Source organism: Prorops nasuta, unplaced genomic scaffold (assembly GCF_024137725.1).
Source record: "Prorops nasuta isolate Cenicafe-Biocafe unplaced genomic scaffold, Cenicafe_Pnas_1.2 PNAS00010, whole genome shotgun sequence".
Taxonomy (NCBI): domain Eukaryota; kingdom Metazoa; phylum Arthropoda; class Insecta; order Hymenoptera; family Bethylidae; genus Prorops; species Prorops nasuta.
In genome coordinates, this window is record NW_027116807.1 from 1,441,734 (window position 1) to 1,459,688 (window position 17,955).

At 40.2% G+C, this 17,955-nt stretch overlaps 2 protein-coding genes and 1 long non-coding RNA gene across 10 annotated transcripts in view; all 3 read left to right on the forward strand.

Moving 5' to 3' along the window:
* Positions 1-632: 632 nt before the first annotated feature.
* LOC136776609 (uncharacterized) lies at positions 633-3,521 on the forward strand. Of its 2 annotated transcripts, none has more exons than XM_066732281.1 (3): positions 633-666; positions 2,099-2,356; positions 2,564-3,521. In XM_066732281.1, exons 2-3 carry the CDS (start codon positions 2,332-2,334, stop codon positions 3,400-3,402), a joined length of 864 nt encoding a protein of 287 aa, XP_066588378.1. In that variant the 5' UTR covers positions 633-666; positions 2,099-2,331; the 3' UTR covers positions 3,403-3,521. The 2 variants fall into 2 exon arrangements, with proteins under 2 accessions (XP_066588378.1, XP_066588379.1); XM_066732282.1 differs by lacking the exon at positions 633-666 and adding an exon at positions 1,199-1,613 and having other exon boundaries at positions 2,106-2,356.
* A 1,320-nt stretch (positions 3,522-4,841) lies between these two features.
* On the forward strand, positions 4,842-5,656 carry LOC136776617 (uncharacterized). Its single transcript, XR_010823101.1, has 3 exons — positions 4,842-5,165; positions 5,310-5,427; positions 5,501-5,656. It is a non-coding gene; the product is annotated as an uncharacterized lncRNA (long non-coding RNA).
* A 731-nt stretch (positions 5,657-6,387) lies between these two features.
* LOC136776604 (uncharacterized) overlaps positions 6,388-17,955 on the forward strand; it is an 84,269-nt gene continuing 72,701 nt past the window's right edge. Inside the window, exons 1-2 of one of the 7 annotated variants that reach the window (XM_066732265.1) lie at positions 6,388-8,255; positions 8,384-8,753. In XM_066732265.1, coding sequence (XP_066588362.1) covers positions 8,728-8,753 — 26 coding nt within the window. In that variant the 5' untranslated portion in view covers positions 6,388-8,255; positions 8,384-8,727. Of the gene's footprint in view, positions 8,754-17,955 lie in introns of all 7 variants that reach the window. The other 6 variants (XM_066732266.1, XM_066732270.1, XM_066732269.1 and 3 more) reach the window with 6 other exon arrangements.

Genomic DNA, 17,955 nt, shown 5'->3' on the forward strand with positions numbered 1-17,955 from the left:
CTGCACAGACGCACACGCGTATTGTAAAACACTCATACATACACGGACACCCGGCGAGAACTGGGGGGCTGCTGGAGGATTGATTCGCCGTGGTTTGGTGGTATAGTGGGAATGGAAGAAAAAGTTAGGTTAGAACGTTTGGCATGAGTTTGGGACAAAGGGCAAATGTCGAGCGAAAGCACCTGCTTCAGTCATGCAGGAGTGAGGGAGAGAGAGAGAGAGAGAGGCATGCAGACCACGCGAATCCCGGAACGAAAGGTAAACTGGCTGCAGGCCGTCCTCGCTTGGTCGATCGCTCGCTCCTGCCAGGCTGCGCCAGTCCTGCTAAAGCGGAGAGATCGAACTTCTCTCTTGGAAACCCCTCTCAGCTCAGCGGCCTACGAACCTACCTTCACCCCTCGGCCCCTTCTCGCTGTACTAGTTTTCCTCCACATTCACAGTTCACAACTGCCACTCGGCTGCCTCCTCACCACTACTCGCTACGCTCCATCCTGATATATCGCCCCACCAATACTCTCGACCCTTGCTCATTCTCGTATCGAACGCACGTTGGCGCCTTCGCGTTCTTCGACACTCTACCAGTCTACAAATCCAATTCGTACAGTATTACTCGTGCCAAGTACGTTCGCAGGGTCGTCGTACGACTCACTTAGAAGGGCGCCGAATGTAAATCAACTTAAGCAATCTTTTCTAGCACTTACCTCTATTCAAGAGTGCAGCTGCTTTCAACTTCCATCAGTTCCATCAGCATCCGATAGTTCTCTGCTTTCACTCGATGATGAGAATCGAATAGTTTCGGGGCTCGAGTTGATAGAGCTGCCAGGCTGTTAGAAAATAATGAAACTATCCTACATGCATGCACTATGTTTGCCATGGAACACTATTTTGTAAAATTATTGCAAAAGGGAGGCTATATTCTTCATATTTATTACGAGAAATACAGTGTGCACTCGAGAGATACAGGGTATTATAGCATGATTGAAGATGTTTATTCCACGGATTGATCGTCGGTGTTGGGCTCTCGGGGTGGAAGGAAATGCGTCGGGCGCAGAGATAACAATGAGAGCGACAAAACAGATTGTGGTATTTGAGAATCGGAACGTACAGTGACCCATAACGTGGAACGCGAGCTTGCCCGTGTTACACGACACGCGAGACTTAGTTTCATAGCCGTTCATCGTATATACACTCGGTTAGAGATGCGTTCACTGATGCCATTATTTACCTAGAATTGCGCGACTCCAGCTTTGCACGTATACGTGGTAACGTATATTTATACGTTTGTACGTTGTAGCATGTACGTCTGTGATATGTATACACAGGCCAGAGCGTGCCGGCACATAAAATGATTCGCTTCCGGTGTCGACGCCAGTATCAAAGCGTGTGAAAGCTTATGCTAAGTTTGACCCTGACTAAGATCGCGGATGCGCAAGCCTATAAACGTTGAGCCCTGATACTTTTTAAATCGCCATTTATCCTGTCAACTCGTGCAAATGGAACCCTTGCAATTCACCGCCAGCCATAAACTTCTCATTCACCAGCTATTAATTATTCATCAAACCTTGTTAATCTTGCGCGTTTGTCGATCGAATTCTCGATTACTTTGAATAATGGTACTGGAAAATAGATGAGAAATGTTTTGTCAAATTATTAGTACTCGTTATGTAAACATTTGTTTCAACACGTATATTTTTAACGTCCAGTCTCGAGATAACTTATTATTATTGTGGTCAGTCTTTTGAAACAACGACTGCAGTTATTGATAATAATGCATAAAAATGATGAAGAGTTTGTTTTGATGCAGGAACAACTGTAGCTTATGTTTACCTCGTTTCGTTACGTTGGGTTCGATTACCTCATTCCTTTCGTTATAGGTTTACAACGATTACGTATTAACCACTTGACAATGATCGTTTTTACATAATTTTATCAGTTTTATTTTTATATTTTTCGCGACTGCTTTACTAAAAAATCATTTACGCAGAAAGCAGTTTTACACATTTAATGAAAAATATTATCATGTAAAATATTAATTATTGGATTAAGTAGTTTCTTATTGGCTCCCTCTATTGGATTTTGTATATATACATATATATAGTTTGCAGCAGGTTGCATTTTTTCCTTCTGCGTCGGAAAATACTTAGTTTGGCGCTAGTATCACGCGAGGGAAAATGGCGGACAGTTTGCAGTTCATACGAAACCAGTTCCACAGTGAAACCGGTTTCGAACTAGTTCTCGTCGGTTTTTCGTCCGACCAGCCTGCGGACAACATATCACATTTGTACTTGGATTTCTCTCGGCATAACAGAAGCCATCAGCTGACAAACCAATATGGATCATCATCATCAAGAAAGTGGTGAGAAAACTGGCACGCTTGTTAGAAAAAACACTGTAGATCTTCTAACTTTATGCCTTATTATTGCAAGTTAGAATTAGCTGTACTCTGTCCATCTTACTTTCTTTGCTTCCAATAGTAAACATGGCGTCGACGCAGCGTTGACCACTAGTTTACGCGGGAAAAACGAAACTTGTACAATGGGATTTTGTATATGCTTGTTTTTAGAATTGGACCAGTTAGACGTACAACCTGAGATTAAAGCCGAGCCCACGCTGCAGTGTTACGTGGAAAATGAAAATGTAAATGGAAGTATTAATGTTAGCTCGGCCCCGTCCAATGGGGAAGGTGGAAATTTCAGTCTATGGACCAGCAAAGCCACCACTTGTCTCATTCAGCAATACAAGAAATATCGCTCGATGGTAGGACAAACCACGCAAATTAGAAGCTTGCGCGAGATGTTTGAAATGATCTCGTTGGAAATGCAGAATCGTGGCTTCTTCTTTAGTCCGCAAAAGTGTGAAAATAAATGGCGAGTACTGGAGCGAAAGTACAAGAATTTAATGCACCGCGAAAGACTGAAAAAACCAGGAAGAATGAGGCACTATGGTCACTGGGAGCATAAAAGAGCGATGGATGAAATATTCAATGAAAAAAAGAAGCAGGAATATTTGAATGAAGTTGATCTACCGGTTCCTTCTGGGCCTTCCAGATATTCACTGAATCTTCGAAGAAATACCAATGAGAATAGTTTAAATAACACTTCGACTGGTTTGCAGCAAAGTCATCCGATTCCACCCCGAGAAGTCTCACCCGTTGAACGAAACGAGAAAACGAGTGAAAATAACAAAGAGTTGATTGAGGTCTTTCAAACATTTCTTAACGAATTTCAGAAAAAATTTGCGGAATCCGAACAGAATAAGGAGAGAAGGCACAAAGAAAAAATGGCGATTAGGCAAAACGAATTAGAAATTAAGAAAAGATTACTTACCATTGAAGAAGAGAAAATAGAACTTCAGAAGCGTCAAATATTGGCTGCAGCTCAGCATCTTCATTTAAGCTTGTGATGTTTACAGTATTACTTATTAAAACAATTGTAACCCTATTTCTCTCCTTTATTGAAAAAGTCGTTGTTGAAGAATAATATAGTTTATGTCTTGCTATATGTATAAACTAAATAAACTTACTTTGCAATAAAGATTGGTCTAAAATTAACTTATATTCCACTATATCACCCTTTTTTCTTTAAAGAACATTTTCATCATCGCGGTTTATTTCACGACTGCACTGATTGGTTTCGCGAACTCGACAGAAGATGGCAGCAGCATTTAGGCGTCGTCTTGGCTTCTTTTAGTTAGCGGGCTTAGCGGGCGTGGGTCTAGTAAGCCTAGTGTTTCTGCGATCTGCGGGTGGACCGTGTATATATTCCTCTTCTCGTGCGAGGAAGGTAACGCAACTCACTATATTACCGACTACAAGTCTTTTCGCGCGCTTTCCACTAGAGCACTTGCTTGCTCGCCGCAGCCGGCAGCAATCGCAAGCAACGTTGGCAACGTATCGACTTTTATCCTCCTAAATCCTTATTGTTGCTGAGAAGAATCTGTGCAAAGTTTCCATAAAAAAGTTGTTTGCTGGAATATCTGTTGATGGAATCTTTCTTCATTGTTCAATGATCATGAAAGTTGATGAAAATTAGCGATGTATTGTTCTTTTCTTGTTTTAACCTAATTCATCTTTGTTCGTATTGTATAATACACAATGGACAGTGCAACTAGGAGAGACAATTGGCGCCAAAAATTTCCATATAAGGTAGCTGTTTGTTGACTTCGTTGCAACTTGCAGGGGGTAAATCGGTTTTATGATATCTTGTTTGGCTTGCATAGGGGCTATTTAGAGTGAATACTGTGCGAAAGCGTTGCATTATTATCTCATGTGAAAACTATGGGAAGAATGTAAAGAAGGTATTGTTACATATTTCTTGCAAATACTAGGTCACCATATCTCGGCCGATCATTATTTTCAATTTCTACATAATACTCTCGGCTTCCACAACATTATTCAATATACTAACACTACAACTAACCTATAATTATTAGTAAAATTCCCGCGTAAAAAGGCAAACTATAAAAACGTAGAAATTAGGTGTGTCGTATAGGACGAAGACTTTTGGCATTTTTTCATGTGATAATTCTTGCCAGATCTGTAAAAGTAAAACGAGCCATGAGAGGAAAGAAAAAGTTACAGCGTGAAAAAATGGTATTAGCATTCAATGAAGTACCCATATAATTAATTCGGTTTATTATGCTGCACAATTCAATCTCTATCGTCATTAATCAGTAGAATCTGAGAAAAATATCTGCAAAAGTGAAATCGCTGCAGGATAATTTCAAGGTATTTAAGTAATTTTCTCGTTGAATTAAATTATTATCCTTCGTAATTTATCGAATTATAGATGACTCAAGTTTCTAGGGTTGATCGGGAGGATTTTTAAGCATCGATCCTGATCTTGAACCGGACAGCCTTGGTGTCACCTTACATTACATCCAGTGCATAATGATTATACGATAGGAATTTGCAAAAATCGTACCCCGTTATGTGGTCCTCGGCAAGTAACTAATAAGAGGCGACCAGTAGAAGGACGTATATAAGGAAATTACCCAGAAGTCCACGGGCAGCAGGATTATTTACCACATTTTTGAAGCTTTTGCCGAGCGTTGGCGGCTGTGTAAAAAACCGTTAGAAAAATACGCTACACGATTGCAAAGTGGTGAACAAGCGCCAAGCATGTCGACGGAGGAGATGAAAAATCGTCGTTCCTTTTGATAAACTGGTAATGGTAGTGAAAACCTTGATCGATAAAACGATCAGAATTGTGATAAATGATTTTATCGAAGCAAATTCGAAAGAAACAATCGCGGCGTGTATTGAAATGGACATAATCGAGTTCCACCTATAAAAATTATTAACGTTTCAGGTTAATGCGCGGAACAGCAAGCGAGAAATGATTCTTGGAAAGGAGGAAGATGAAATAAGAGCTTGTTGTAAATAAGGGCGGGACGTTTCTCTACCAAGTGTGAAAAAGGGTCCAGCAGGTAAAGAGGGGTCATTCGTTGAAATTTTACAAATGAAAGTGCTGGGCGATCCGAGGATGAATGCTTTTTCCAGATTCTTCGGTGAAACGGAATATTTTAACCTTATACAATATTGTAAAATTTGGAAATAGGAGACTCCTATGTGAGATGGTTACGTAATAATTATCACACTAATAGCTTTAAAAAAAGAGAGAGGAATCAGGAAGGAACAAAGAAGCTTTATGGAGAAAATGAGGGACCACGAATTTCCATTTAGATGACAAAGAAGCTTAAAACGACTCTGGGCTAGCGCTGTTATCTCTCTCCTTCACAAGTGTGGTATGTGAAATTGTGAAGCGTCCTAGGGAGGGTAACTTTCTTAACAAAGAGGCCACGGACGACGGATTCGGTTCAAAGACTGCTGGGAAAAATAAAAACGAAGCACAGGTGAGTATCTCTTTCTCTCTAAGTACATATATATATATATATATATATATATATATATATATACACAACAGCCCTAAGTGAGCAGTAACTAAAAATCGAGAAAGATTGCAATAAAAAAAAACTGATTTTCAGGAGGGATGGCAGGAGGAAAATGGTTGGAAAGTACAGAGAGCGGGGTAAAAATTGTTTCGAAACCGGTTGGTGAATTTACGGGTTTCTGTGAGGAGGGAAAACAGTCGGCTGGAGCTGTGCGGAGAACGCTTACATGTGATACGCGCACGTATTTACGCTCGGACACGTGCGCGTGAATATGTAGAGACAGGGTGCGGATGGTACCGGAGGCGGAGGAGAGTAACGTGGGGAGGTGTTGGGTGAAGGATGAGGAGGAGGTAGAAGAGGGAAGGGGGGAGGGGGACCAGAGAAGCAGCTTGGCACAGGTACGAGCGTGGCAGAAAACGGTGTGGAGGCGGCCGCCGCCACTCCACTCCACTCCAACTCCAACTCCAGCGGTTTCGAGTCCAGTCGTGCCGCGACCACCGAGCGGTGTGTTCGTTTCGTCCTTTTTATCCCTCGCTCTGTACTCTTCTGATCGCTGGTACAGTCACAAGGAACAAACAAATAACTCCAGTTGCGGAAAAATGAAATCAGTCCCACGTGACCTTAAGGAACCTCCCAAGGACTAGCCTCGAGACACTCGACTTTGATTTTTCTCCTTCGTTCCTGTGAAAATTGATTTCCAAGTGACACTGATACTTCCTGTATTCAAGAGGGAGGGAATTGAAACGAAGGTCGTGTGTGTAAGTGTAATTCACACAGGTTCTCGATGAAGCTTCCAAGGATTAGACTTGAAACACTTGACTTTGATTTTTCTTTGTTCCAGTGATAATTGGTTTCCAAGTGACACTGATACTTCCTGTGTGTAGTGGGAAGAGAATTAAAACGAGGAACGCGTGTTTATAAAGTGTACCTCGCTGAGGATTATAGTCCTGTGGAAAAAGAAAGGAGCCTTTTTTGCGAACGACAGTTAAAAGTTGACTGACAGCGAGGAGAATAAAGGAGGACCACGGGTGTTATCTGTGAATATTATATTCAAGGATTTGGTAAGGAGCAGTTTGTGAAAAGAAGCAGGATTTACGAGATATACTCTGGGCTGAGGATAATTAGAGGAGAGGCTCGATTAGCGAATAAAAAGTGATTTCTGGTTTTTGCGGGTGAACGCTATTGAAGTTCCAGGGTAGTTGGTCGAGGTATATGCATCGGGTTTGCAACACGAGCCCCGAAGGCCTCGTCTAAGTAACAGTACTTCCTCGCGTTGGAATAAGCCTCTCTCCGAAGAACGGGACCCACACTCCACGCGAGTCCGCTCTCCACATTTTCCCCTCTCCCCTCGTTCTTTCTCTCCGTCCAATCTTCTCCCACTATCCTCTCTCTTTCTCTCTCTTATTCTCTGCATCTCCCTTTCTTTCTCCTCCCTATCTCGATCCTCCGAAGCAGTCTGGCCGGTCGACCACGGGGAGCCTCGTGAAACCAGTCCCCCACCAAGCCTGTGTTGACTGGACCCCTCGCCTCCACGAACTTGGTCACGCAGTTTACTCTCTTCCTGCGTAAACCGGCATACTCGCCACCTGCCGATCAACTCCTAATTTTTTCCAAACCAAAACACCCTTCCGGACGACACCTTACCTTATTGTAACTTCCAAGGTACACGTGGACCCTCTTCGGCGAAGGAAAGCCGCTGAAAAACGTCCCAATACCAATGACAATAAGGCAAAGGTACTGAGAGGACAGTTCAGCTTCCGCTACCTGTTATTGTGTCAGGAATTAACAACAACACGAGGGATTTCCTGATCAAAGAAACGATAGACGATAAACATTGCGTCCTTTTTCTTCAAAGTCAACGCAGGAAGAATTCTGGACTAAAGGCAAAAGACCCCCATGAATAATTAAAATTGCTTCTACCAACTGGCATTGTGCCAGAAAATAAAAGTACGAGAGATTTCCTGATCAAAGAACCGATAGACCATAAACATTACGTCGTCTTCTTCAAGGTCAACGCAGGAAATATTCCGGACCAAAAGCAAAGGAGCCACGAATGATCAAGGGAGATCCAATTGATTTTAAAACGTAAGAAGCTCCTTTTGGAGTCTCCCAGGATTACCAAGAATATTCCTGATTGTTAAAAAGTTACAAAGGATATTCCCAAGGCTTGAATTTTAAGTTTACATTCGTGCTTGTGTAGGGCTCCTCAAGAGTCTCTATGGCTAATGTTGAGAAGTAAGATGAAAGGAGAGAGTCCGAGTAAAAAAAATCGAGTGTTTGGCTGTAAAGTGTTGGGAAGCTCCCTTCTATACGGAAGAATCCAATGCCTTCTCTCCTCCAGTTTAACCTCTCCAGCTTGAAGCGTGAGTCCCACTAATCCAATTCATTAGTTGCACGATCCACGAGATAGGAAAGCTTTCTCACAAGCCACGCGATTTGTTTCTCACCAGGAGACAATAACATTTCTGACCCTGTATTGTTTGCTTTCCAGGCTTAACCAGTGATAAGCAGTCTGACTCTGACTCTAACTAACACAGTGTGATTCAAATCAAGCTGGAGCGTCGCAGTGTTCGGCATTGCTCTGCGCATTTCGACGGTGTCTTTTAAACCTCACGTGTGTTTACGAGTAAAGATATCTGTAAACGTGACAGAAAGAAGAAAGAATTGAGGATCGCCGAGTCGAAGCTCTTCGCAGTGGCGAGGTTTCCCTGCTGTGTGTGCTCGGAATAAGGAGCAAAAGTGTTGGTGGTTTCTTCTGTTCTCAACGCACCGGCAGTTTGCTCGTGAAGCGAATCGATGGATAGTTAAAAGAGACCTGCAGCAAATCCAGGCAAAATGAAGACCACACAGCGTGCATCGAGGTAAGTCCGCGTGAAAGCACTTAAAATAGAGTGTAAAGCGTTGAATGCTCACTGTGCGCTATGTAGCGTGCAATTAACAGTTAACGCGTACTCATGCCATGACACGCCAAGCCACGATACGAGTTCCACTAAAAACCCATGGCGAAAACCTATGATACAGGCGTGGGTTACACGTGAAAGAATCGAATCATGTGTATACGTGGGTGTTTCTTCTAAATTGCTCATTATAAAACGAATCAAATATAGGAACGTGTAACAGTTAAGGTTTTTTCGCGGGTACTGCGTTAATTCCTGAGTTTATTCGATAATGCCTCTCCGTGTGTACCTTTCTTGACCTTCGTAAATCAATGTTTGTAAATGTCTCAATTATGAATCATGTATGACTCTTGTACGTTTTCCTATCTATTTATGTTAATGTTGTAGATATATATATATATATAAAGTTGCGCGTGCATTCCATCTTATTTTGGACCCACTTTTCTCTCGTCTTACAAATTGCCTGTTTTCCTGAAGCAAACTCTACTCGATAGAGGCAGACATAGTGGCATAGTAAATACAAGTTGTGGAGTAGAAAATAATAAACAAAGCATTTGACGATTAAACTCCTTTGCTTTGTTTATCTCTGTACAAGTTACCTTTTGAGAATCTTATTTTTACATTCTTTCACGCTGTTTTGTTAAAAATAATTCTAGTGGTTTAAAGTATAAACTTAAAACAATGTATGTTCGTCTAAAGAGATTCTTAATTGTGCAAAATCGACATTGAAAAAGGGTTGAAACTTTAACGTCGCTACACGTAGCAGTGGCGTATCGTGGCTTAGCAATTAGTACTAAGAATTTCAAATAACACATTGAGTGAAGTTGAATCACACATTTTCACCCTGAGGAAACACGTGGGAAAAACTGTACTTTCCCAAAACTCGTTACGATATATATGTTGTTACAACTGTATTATCACAGCAAAGAATATTGATCGAATCGAAAGAAAGCGTTGGTTAATTATATGAGAGCTCTAGTGGGAGCTCGTATGCTAATGTAGCGTGCTGGTGTCTCGTGGCTTGGGCTCAGCATCGAAAATGTCAGGTGGCGACTGACGGTCCCCAACTCCAGCGTCGATTGTCGTTCGTGTTGCGCCTACCATAGCCAAGAAACACCTGCGCAGGCAAATTGAAATGCTAATTTCAAGCTTCCCGTGCTCACCGAGCGATTCCCTAACATTTTTACCCAATTCTACACCGTCTTACGTCACAGCTGTGTCACTTTATCCATCGTTAAACCGAGAAACACGGAGCACTTGCCGATACAGCGATATACACACCCCATTCTTTGCACTTGGCAATCTTTTTTATTGCACGATTGTTGGCGTTGAGAGTTTTAAGGTGAATGAATTCTTGGGAAAATCCTTTTATGATTAATATTACCGAATTGATGAGGTGAGCGATGCCAATAAAATAGGTAGTATAAGTCGAACAATAAAATAATGATGCAGCGCTTTTGGAATGTAAATTTTTAATTCGAATCCAAGTGACACCTTCGAGACGTATGCGATGCGAATTGAAATGCTAATTGGAACATTGTTCGTTTTATTGGCCACTTCATCTCCGAGTAATTCATAGGCAAAAGTAGCCGGATCGTCGAGACGTGCGAATAAGAAACACGGCTCGCTCGCATTTGGTAGATAAATACCGTTTAAGAGTCTAATGAACTTTAACTGTGTTAATTTGCATCAGAAGAGATTTTTTCACTCCTCTGCTTTTATTGTTTCGACCCAACGTAATTTTGTCTCTAGACTGTAAGGTATAGGAAACGAGGTTTCGGTTTTGAAGAAAATTCATGGAAAATTAAAATATTTTTGTATTCATAAAGAGGGGAATTTTTTAGTAAACTGATTAATTTGCTTTGATTCGTATCCTTAAACGATGCATTATGATCCTTAAAATGGAAGAGCGGTGTTATAATATTGATGAAAATTAAAGGAAAAATTGATAATATGGTAAGAGTGATGCGAATGGTTCTATAGATTATAAAGTAGAGAAAGAAAGTTGTGCAGCTCTCGCACGTAACCGATTATCCACAATAGGGCAGGGATTCCCGTGTTAATCCAGTATACACCTAGGCTTAATTGGGCATTACAGTATATCCAAGTGCAAATAAACCACGTCTGATTCAAGAGAAAATCGTCGTAATCCTGGCCAAGCAGCTAGGATCTGTGAGAAACCACCACTCACGCCTTCCATTCGCTTTTTACTACACTTTGATCTGATTCAAAGTGATTCCATTCTCTCTATAGACTGTAATCTATCGTTATTCAAGAGTTAGCTATCCGTGAAATCCAAACCTATCCTGAACAAATTCGTTTAAGTCTCTTATATACTGTATATAGTAATTAATGAATTATAATTGTTGTAGATTCATCTTAAGGTTAAATTGATCCATTGGAATAGAAGGTATCTACAATAAGAAAAAAAAAACATTTGATTTAAATAACTCTTTGTTAGAATAGTCGTAAGTAAACATTCACATGATATTAATAAACTTTGATTCAAATGATTTTTATGTAATTGAATCACCCAGTAATTAGAACCCAGTAAATATTTCTTTGCAACCATTCATGTGAAGATTTATTTAAATCAAAGGTTTTTGTTTACAGTGTATATTTTCGAACTTATATTGCAATCTAGTGGATCGAAGGATATATAATTTAGAAAATTAATTGAATCCTGGAGAATCTAAGGAGGATTTTGAGATTATTGATGAGATTCGTGGATGGTCCATGGAAATTTGATCGTTTTCCTGCTTGTTTTGCAAGCAAGAGACGAGGAGGAAATGTTAAAGTTTGCTGGCAAAGTGGTGTACATGTAATACTGCAGTTGAGCCATAGGTTATATAGTGGCTCTTGCGGATTATCGAGTGGACGTGGTTTGGCTTAAAGGACTCCAACGCGTTGCACGAATAACTCGGAATTAACAGACCGAAACAGTGGCTCGGCCAATATCTCTCCTACGGATAATTCTGGTAGCTGGGACACGTTCTCAAAGCATTCCCAATAATACACCAACGATCCCACTCTTACATTTCACTTTCTGCCAATTTTCTCACATTGATGTATCAACGAGTCAATTCTTCAAATTACGCGTGTGTAGTTCTGGTAGTTAAGACACATTCTTAAAATATTTCCAGCACAACCCAAACGATTTTTACTCTTACGTCTCATTTTCTGTCAATTTTCTTATATTGATATTTCAGTGATTCAAATTCTAAAATTGTACGCATGTATAATTATAGGTAGCTGGGACATATTTTCAAGATATTTCTGATACTCTTACGTTTCACTCTTTACCAATTTTCTTACATCGATGTATCAACGAGTTGAATCCTCATGCTCAGGATCGTCTGCAGGATATTTTTCAGGAGAATGCAAAAGTTTATTGCATATTGGTTTTTAAATTTAAATTTATTGTATATCTCTAAATCCAAAGGAATGCAACTGCACTGGTTCGCATCCCTCTATCGACACTCCTATTTATACCGCACCTCAGCTTTTATTCTGTAAACAATTTGTGTTCATACTCTGTTATTGTAAACTAAAAATTTGTACAAATTCTCTGAAATTTATATTTTATATAAAATAAATAATATTTTCTATCGGATATAATAATCAGAGTATATAATATATAAGATAAGGAGAAAATCAAGAGTTTCGAAGAAATTTAAGAAAATTCGTGAGATTTCCTCCAGTGATTCGTTGCATGTGCGAAGAAGGCTCAACCCGTAGAACTCGACTGGATGGCAAATGAATTCGTGTATGAGTCACAGGTGACTCACCTTTCCTGGGGTACGGTCAGCTGGGCGGTCAGCTGAACCGAGTAAACTCGTCTGTTCAACGTGCAATAATACCCAAAACGCAACGACCTATTATCTAATCGAAATCGTAACAAAAGAATCCATAAATTATAAAATTATATCACAATTTTTTTCTGTAAAAAATATTTCTCCACTAAAAGAATAAATTAGAAATTAATCTCGTTATTTGTTTATTATAAAAAATTCTATGCTTTTGAAATCAGTTTCATTTTTTTTTTCAAAATATTCTTTTAAAATCTCAAATTAGAAATTAATCTCCCTTCTCTTTTAACCAGTGGTAATTCGATGCTTTCGAAATCAGTTTTTTCTCTCCTTTCTTTTGCTTTGCTGCCTGCAATCAAGAATAAGTATTTCCTTATGGCGAAATTAGCGCTGTAACGCGAATTAGGTCTCAATGGGCCAATTTGCAAATCAGGATTCTGATTCTGAGAAATTTGATGCTTCCAAATTGTGCGTTTTTTCTCGTTTATTCTATCTCGGTTGAACTATGGCTTTTGTCTCGTGCTCTCTTTCTTCGTGCGCGCACCAGACGGCAAATTGCACGCCGACTATTTTCCCAGAGTTTTTCGCTCCAGGTATTACCGAGTCTCTCTCTCTTATCTTTCTCTCCCCGCATTGTTCATTATTTATGGATGTTGCCGTGAGCGAAAAATAAAGCAGCTTCCAAGATTTCTCACAGAATTCCACGAGAACGTTTTGGGTAATTGGGACAGTGGTATAAGTTCTTCGACCTCGCTTCGATTCCTCCACTCTTCTTCTTACTTCCTTACTGACTACTGCCCTCCTTTCAACTTTATTATACTCATTTTTTTCACACCATACCTAATCTCCCTCTCTTTCCCTAATAATAAAATTACGTTTGGTAAATTTGCCATTTAAGCTAATTATTATATACTCAATCATTCCATAAATTGGAGCGATTGCAAATTCATAATCCAGTTACCATTGATCTAATATGCGTGTATATATATATATATATATATATATAGTATTAGCTATTACTAATCATGCATTTTGTTTCAGGCGTGTTTTCACTAGTTTCATTCAGCACACTCGTGCATTTCACAAAGTAAATATTGGAAGAAACGCGATACGCCAGAAGTCATAACAGACTCAAGGGAAAAGATAAAGCACGTTCGTCGTTGATAAGAAGGAGCGTTAAATTTGCCAATGACTTGTTTGCCAACTTCCGTCATTCCAGTGATATTTCGCTTGAGTCAGGATTTGTCATACGTGCCAAAGGCGTCATCATAATAAAGCTTATTTGTGGCAAATTGGTCACGTGACCCTACGCAATCGAAGATTTTTAATAACAAACAAACGTTCGAGATTGAAGAATTGTTTCTTAAGTGACATGCGGGGGGGTTGCTTCGAAAGACTTTTCGATTCTTTCTCCGCTTTTAAAAGTTTGTTTTTCTTGGTTTTCGAGGATAGCAACAATAATGTACAAGGCTGCCATCGAGTGGATTTAATATTAATTCGTAATTTTTGATAGTGTTTTGGATATATTACAATAGACAAATATTGAGAAAATTAGAGTTGTGAGGTTTGTGGTCAAGGATTAGTTGAGGATAAAAAGTACAATGTGTTAATCGATGCATTTTTTAGATGTATCATAATAGGCAAATATCAATAAACTTGTAACATGAATACTGCAATAATGTATGTTTTATGACTGTGAATTTATTTTGTAATCAAAGTTCAGCGATGGATAAGAAGCATAATGTGTTATTCAATTAACTTTTTGAATATATCACAATAAGCAAATATCAATGGACTTGTCTCATGAACACTGCAGTAATGTATGTTTTATGATTGCGAATTTGTTTTGTGATGAAAGATCAGTGATAGATAAGAAGTATCGCGTGTTAATCGATTAATTTTTTGGATATATCACAATAGGCAAATATCGATGATCTTGTGTCATGAACACTGCATTGATCTATGTTTTATAGTTGTAAATTTGGTTTGGGGTCAGGGATCAGTGGTGGGTAAAAAGCACGAGCAGGAAACTAGAGTCGATCGTAAAATAAAATAGTTGAGGGACTGTCGTGAAACGGCATTATACGAGCGTGGCAAAACCGTAGCTTCAAGGATTTTCCTGACTTTTTTTCTGTATCAGTTCACGAAGATCCTCTTCTGGACCGTAATAAACTGCCATTTTACTGTACTGTTGCCTCTAGGCGGGCTTTTCTCGCAAATTTCCTGCTTCGAAGGTCACTCAAACTTATTCCGATGTCATCCGTATTTAAAGTTTTATTATCGAGTTTAACCAAGCTAGTGAGATCTTGAACGATTCCAAATTTATCTGGCGGGAAAATAGAATTACCAGAAATTGCTCTTTTACAACCAAAACAAATTCGCGTATTCCACGTATCTACATATGTAATACTTGAATGCATTTTAAGTGAAACTGTCTGTAAAACTGCAATTTCTGGCAACTCTATTGAAAAGCGGAGATACGATCTTTCCTATATATACGTTTATAACTGTATATGTTTATATTACAATCCTATCATCGACCGTATCATGAATATTCATTTTCACGAATTTCTATGTGAATATAATTGTAATATTCCGAGTTCTTTCTAGTATATATAGATATAGACTCCTGTTGGATCTCCAATCTCAATGAAAATGATATAATACCGTAGGATATACAATTTTGGAAGCGTTTGTACGTCGATGGGTGAAATTCGCTTTGCGTGGGAGTATAAAATTTCTGATGTTACTTTGATAGAATGACACGCAGCTGAATCGAAATTACAGAATGACGTCAAAGCGTTTAATCGATACTTACTCGCACAGTCGGAGCGTATCGCACGGTAATTAAAAGAGCGTATAAAACGTGTAAATTTCAAGGCTCGTAGCGATTGCGTTAAATACAAAAGTATATGCGATATTAAATCGGAAGAGAGGAAAAAATAGGAGAGAAAGAGAAGCAGAAAGGTTTTAACCGAAATATCCGAGAGTGATTCCTGCGTAATTTTCCTCATTGGCGATATTATAGGAGAGAAAGAGAGAAGCAGCGAAGCTTTGCGAAAGGAATCTGTAAGCGGCCGGAAATGAAGTATATCCGTGTGACGACTCAGCAGAAAGCTCATAATGCAAACGTGGACATCAGAAACGCAGCGAGGAAGATGCGAGCGAGCATGAAAGCAGCCGAGAATAAAGAAAATTACTCGCGTGAATGGCCCAAGGAAGCAGCAGGAGAGCTCCACTCTTTTGTCTTTACATTGTTTATTACAGCTTGGACTTTGATGTCGCATCCGGACACTTTTTACACGACCCATTGCCGAGCCACGATGCTCCTATTAAAGCGCATGTATATACGCGTTTTCTCCGAGTGGCTACATTAATTAACGACCGAGTATTATCTCACACGGATAATAATTCATTGCGACGAACAATATGAAGCTCGAGGAAAGTTTTTTCCTCTCTCTCTCTCTCTCTCTTCCTCGCGCGGTTTTAATCTTACTCTTGCGAGATCTATGCAATCATTTCTGGCAACAAAGAAACTTACCTTCTCTCGCTCTCTTAATTAGTGTATCAGAGATCTCTCTCTGTTCTCTTGAAGATTGTAAAAAAGATATTGAAACACTCTTCAGGATTTTCTGCCAGAGATTGGCAAGTGTGAATTTTTCGGGGGGAGCGTGGGATAATTGCGATTTCTCGGAGACAGTTTGCGTAAATATTGCATGCTGGTTTGGATCGGTACAGAGGTTTCGTGTTTGACGAGATTGCGGAGGATAAAGTTGAAGCGGAAAATTTCGTGTTAAAGATGGACTGGCCGGACTCGCTCGGGGCGCGAGAAAAGGAAATCCGAGGCTGCGTGCGATCAGGGAAATTGATACCCGCTGTACTTGTTTAGGATTTCCAGCGGCACGATCGATCGACCATAATTACTGCGCTGGATCGGGACCAGTTGGAGAGCTTCGTGCCCGAGAGAGCTTCTCTCGCGCAAGAATCGTCCCTGGCTGCTTTTACCTCCGTCCCCTTTCGAGCTCCTCTTCTAATTATAACGCAGATACATCTTTTAGCCAGCAAATTAAATAAACGTGCTTTCCGTTTGGTACCTTATTCACGTGAAAAACCTTCCGTCGATGTTCCAGGAATGTTCCAGGGACTAAACCTCCTATAATGCAACGAGTCATTGCAGAAATTTTACTGTGTATGATAGAGCAGTGAGGATAAAAGAGGCTCGTGAGTGAAATTTATGAATTTGTATTGGAAGTGTTAAATGTGTATATTATCGTGGATGTGAATGGTGGGGAGGGGGGAGAAGAGCGTTGTACTCGGGGCTTATCGGTGCTCGAGTGGAGTCAGATTTCGCGAGAAATGCGCGTTGAACGTGTAGAGGGATTTGTTTGAGAAATGTTGATGAATGGGGAGGTGGGGTTGAGAGGACAAATCAGAGGAGGGAGGTCAGAGGAGACGAAGGAATAAGATAAACAAGAGGCTACGAACGTAACGAGGGGATGTGGAGAGTGTGGGGGGGGGGGGGGGGAGGGAGTGAAGTTAGTAAATGATGAGAAGAAGAAAAAGAAGGGAGAGGAATGAATCTCGATGGGAAGATCCGATGGCTCGATCGATATCTGCGTTTGTATCCAAACACCGTGGAAGAAGCGAATAATGGCAAGGAGGGGGGAGGGGAGCATTAAAGGCCAGTCAAAAGGGGATATAAGGAGCGGGAGGAGGGGGGGGGGTAGCGAAGTATCAGCAGGTGGTAAACCAATCAGCCGCGAGTACACGGTACGTGCACTTATGCTGCACTTATACACTATGGCCTAATGCACCTCTAAAGCATCAGATATACAAGTGTTTGCCATCAACCAATTGCTCGGCAGCCTTTGCACTCTGTACCACCCCCCCCCCCCCTCTCATCCTCTTCTCATCTCTCACTTTTGCTCCGTACCAACTGGACAACTCTCGCAGACACGTATAGAAAACTTGCTTTTACTCATAGGCACTTTTATTATCGAGCATCCAGAGAAAACATGCCTCACTTTCCTCCTTCCCAATCCAACCGAGCAAAAGTTTCCCCTTCTCGCAATTTAACTGCATTTTTCACCCCAAAAACACTGCACTCAATTGTATATACATTTATTGTTTCTCTCTGGATTTGAAATTCAACATTGCATTTACATTTACCAGATATATTTATTAGTAAAGTATATACATGTTGAAGTCCGTCATTTAAAATGTTGCTAATAAAAAATGATGGAAGAAAGGTGTATGCCTGTAATTATACAAAACTTGATAAAATTGTCATAAGATTTTTCCGAATGCAGATTTTATTAAAAAGCTTCGAGAGGTTTTTATGGAAAAATTGAATATCT

Bases quoted from the DNA above. Each gene is read 5' to 3' on its own strand.
- LOC136776609 (XM_066732281.1), top strand. From the start codon at position 2,332: ATGGATCATCATCATCAAGAAAGTG. The intron at 2,357-2,563 runs GTGAGAAAACTG...GCTTGTTTTTAG, and splicing joins TCATCATCATCAAGAAAGTG to AATTGGACCAGTTAGACGTA.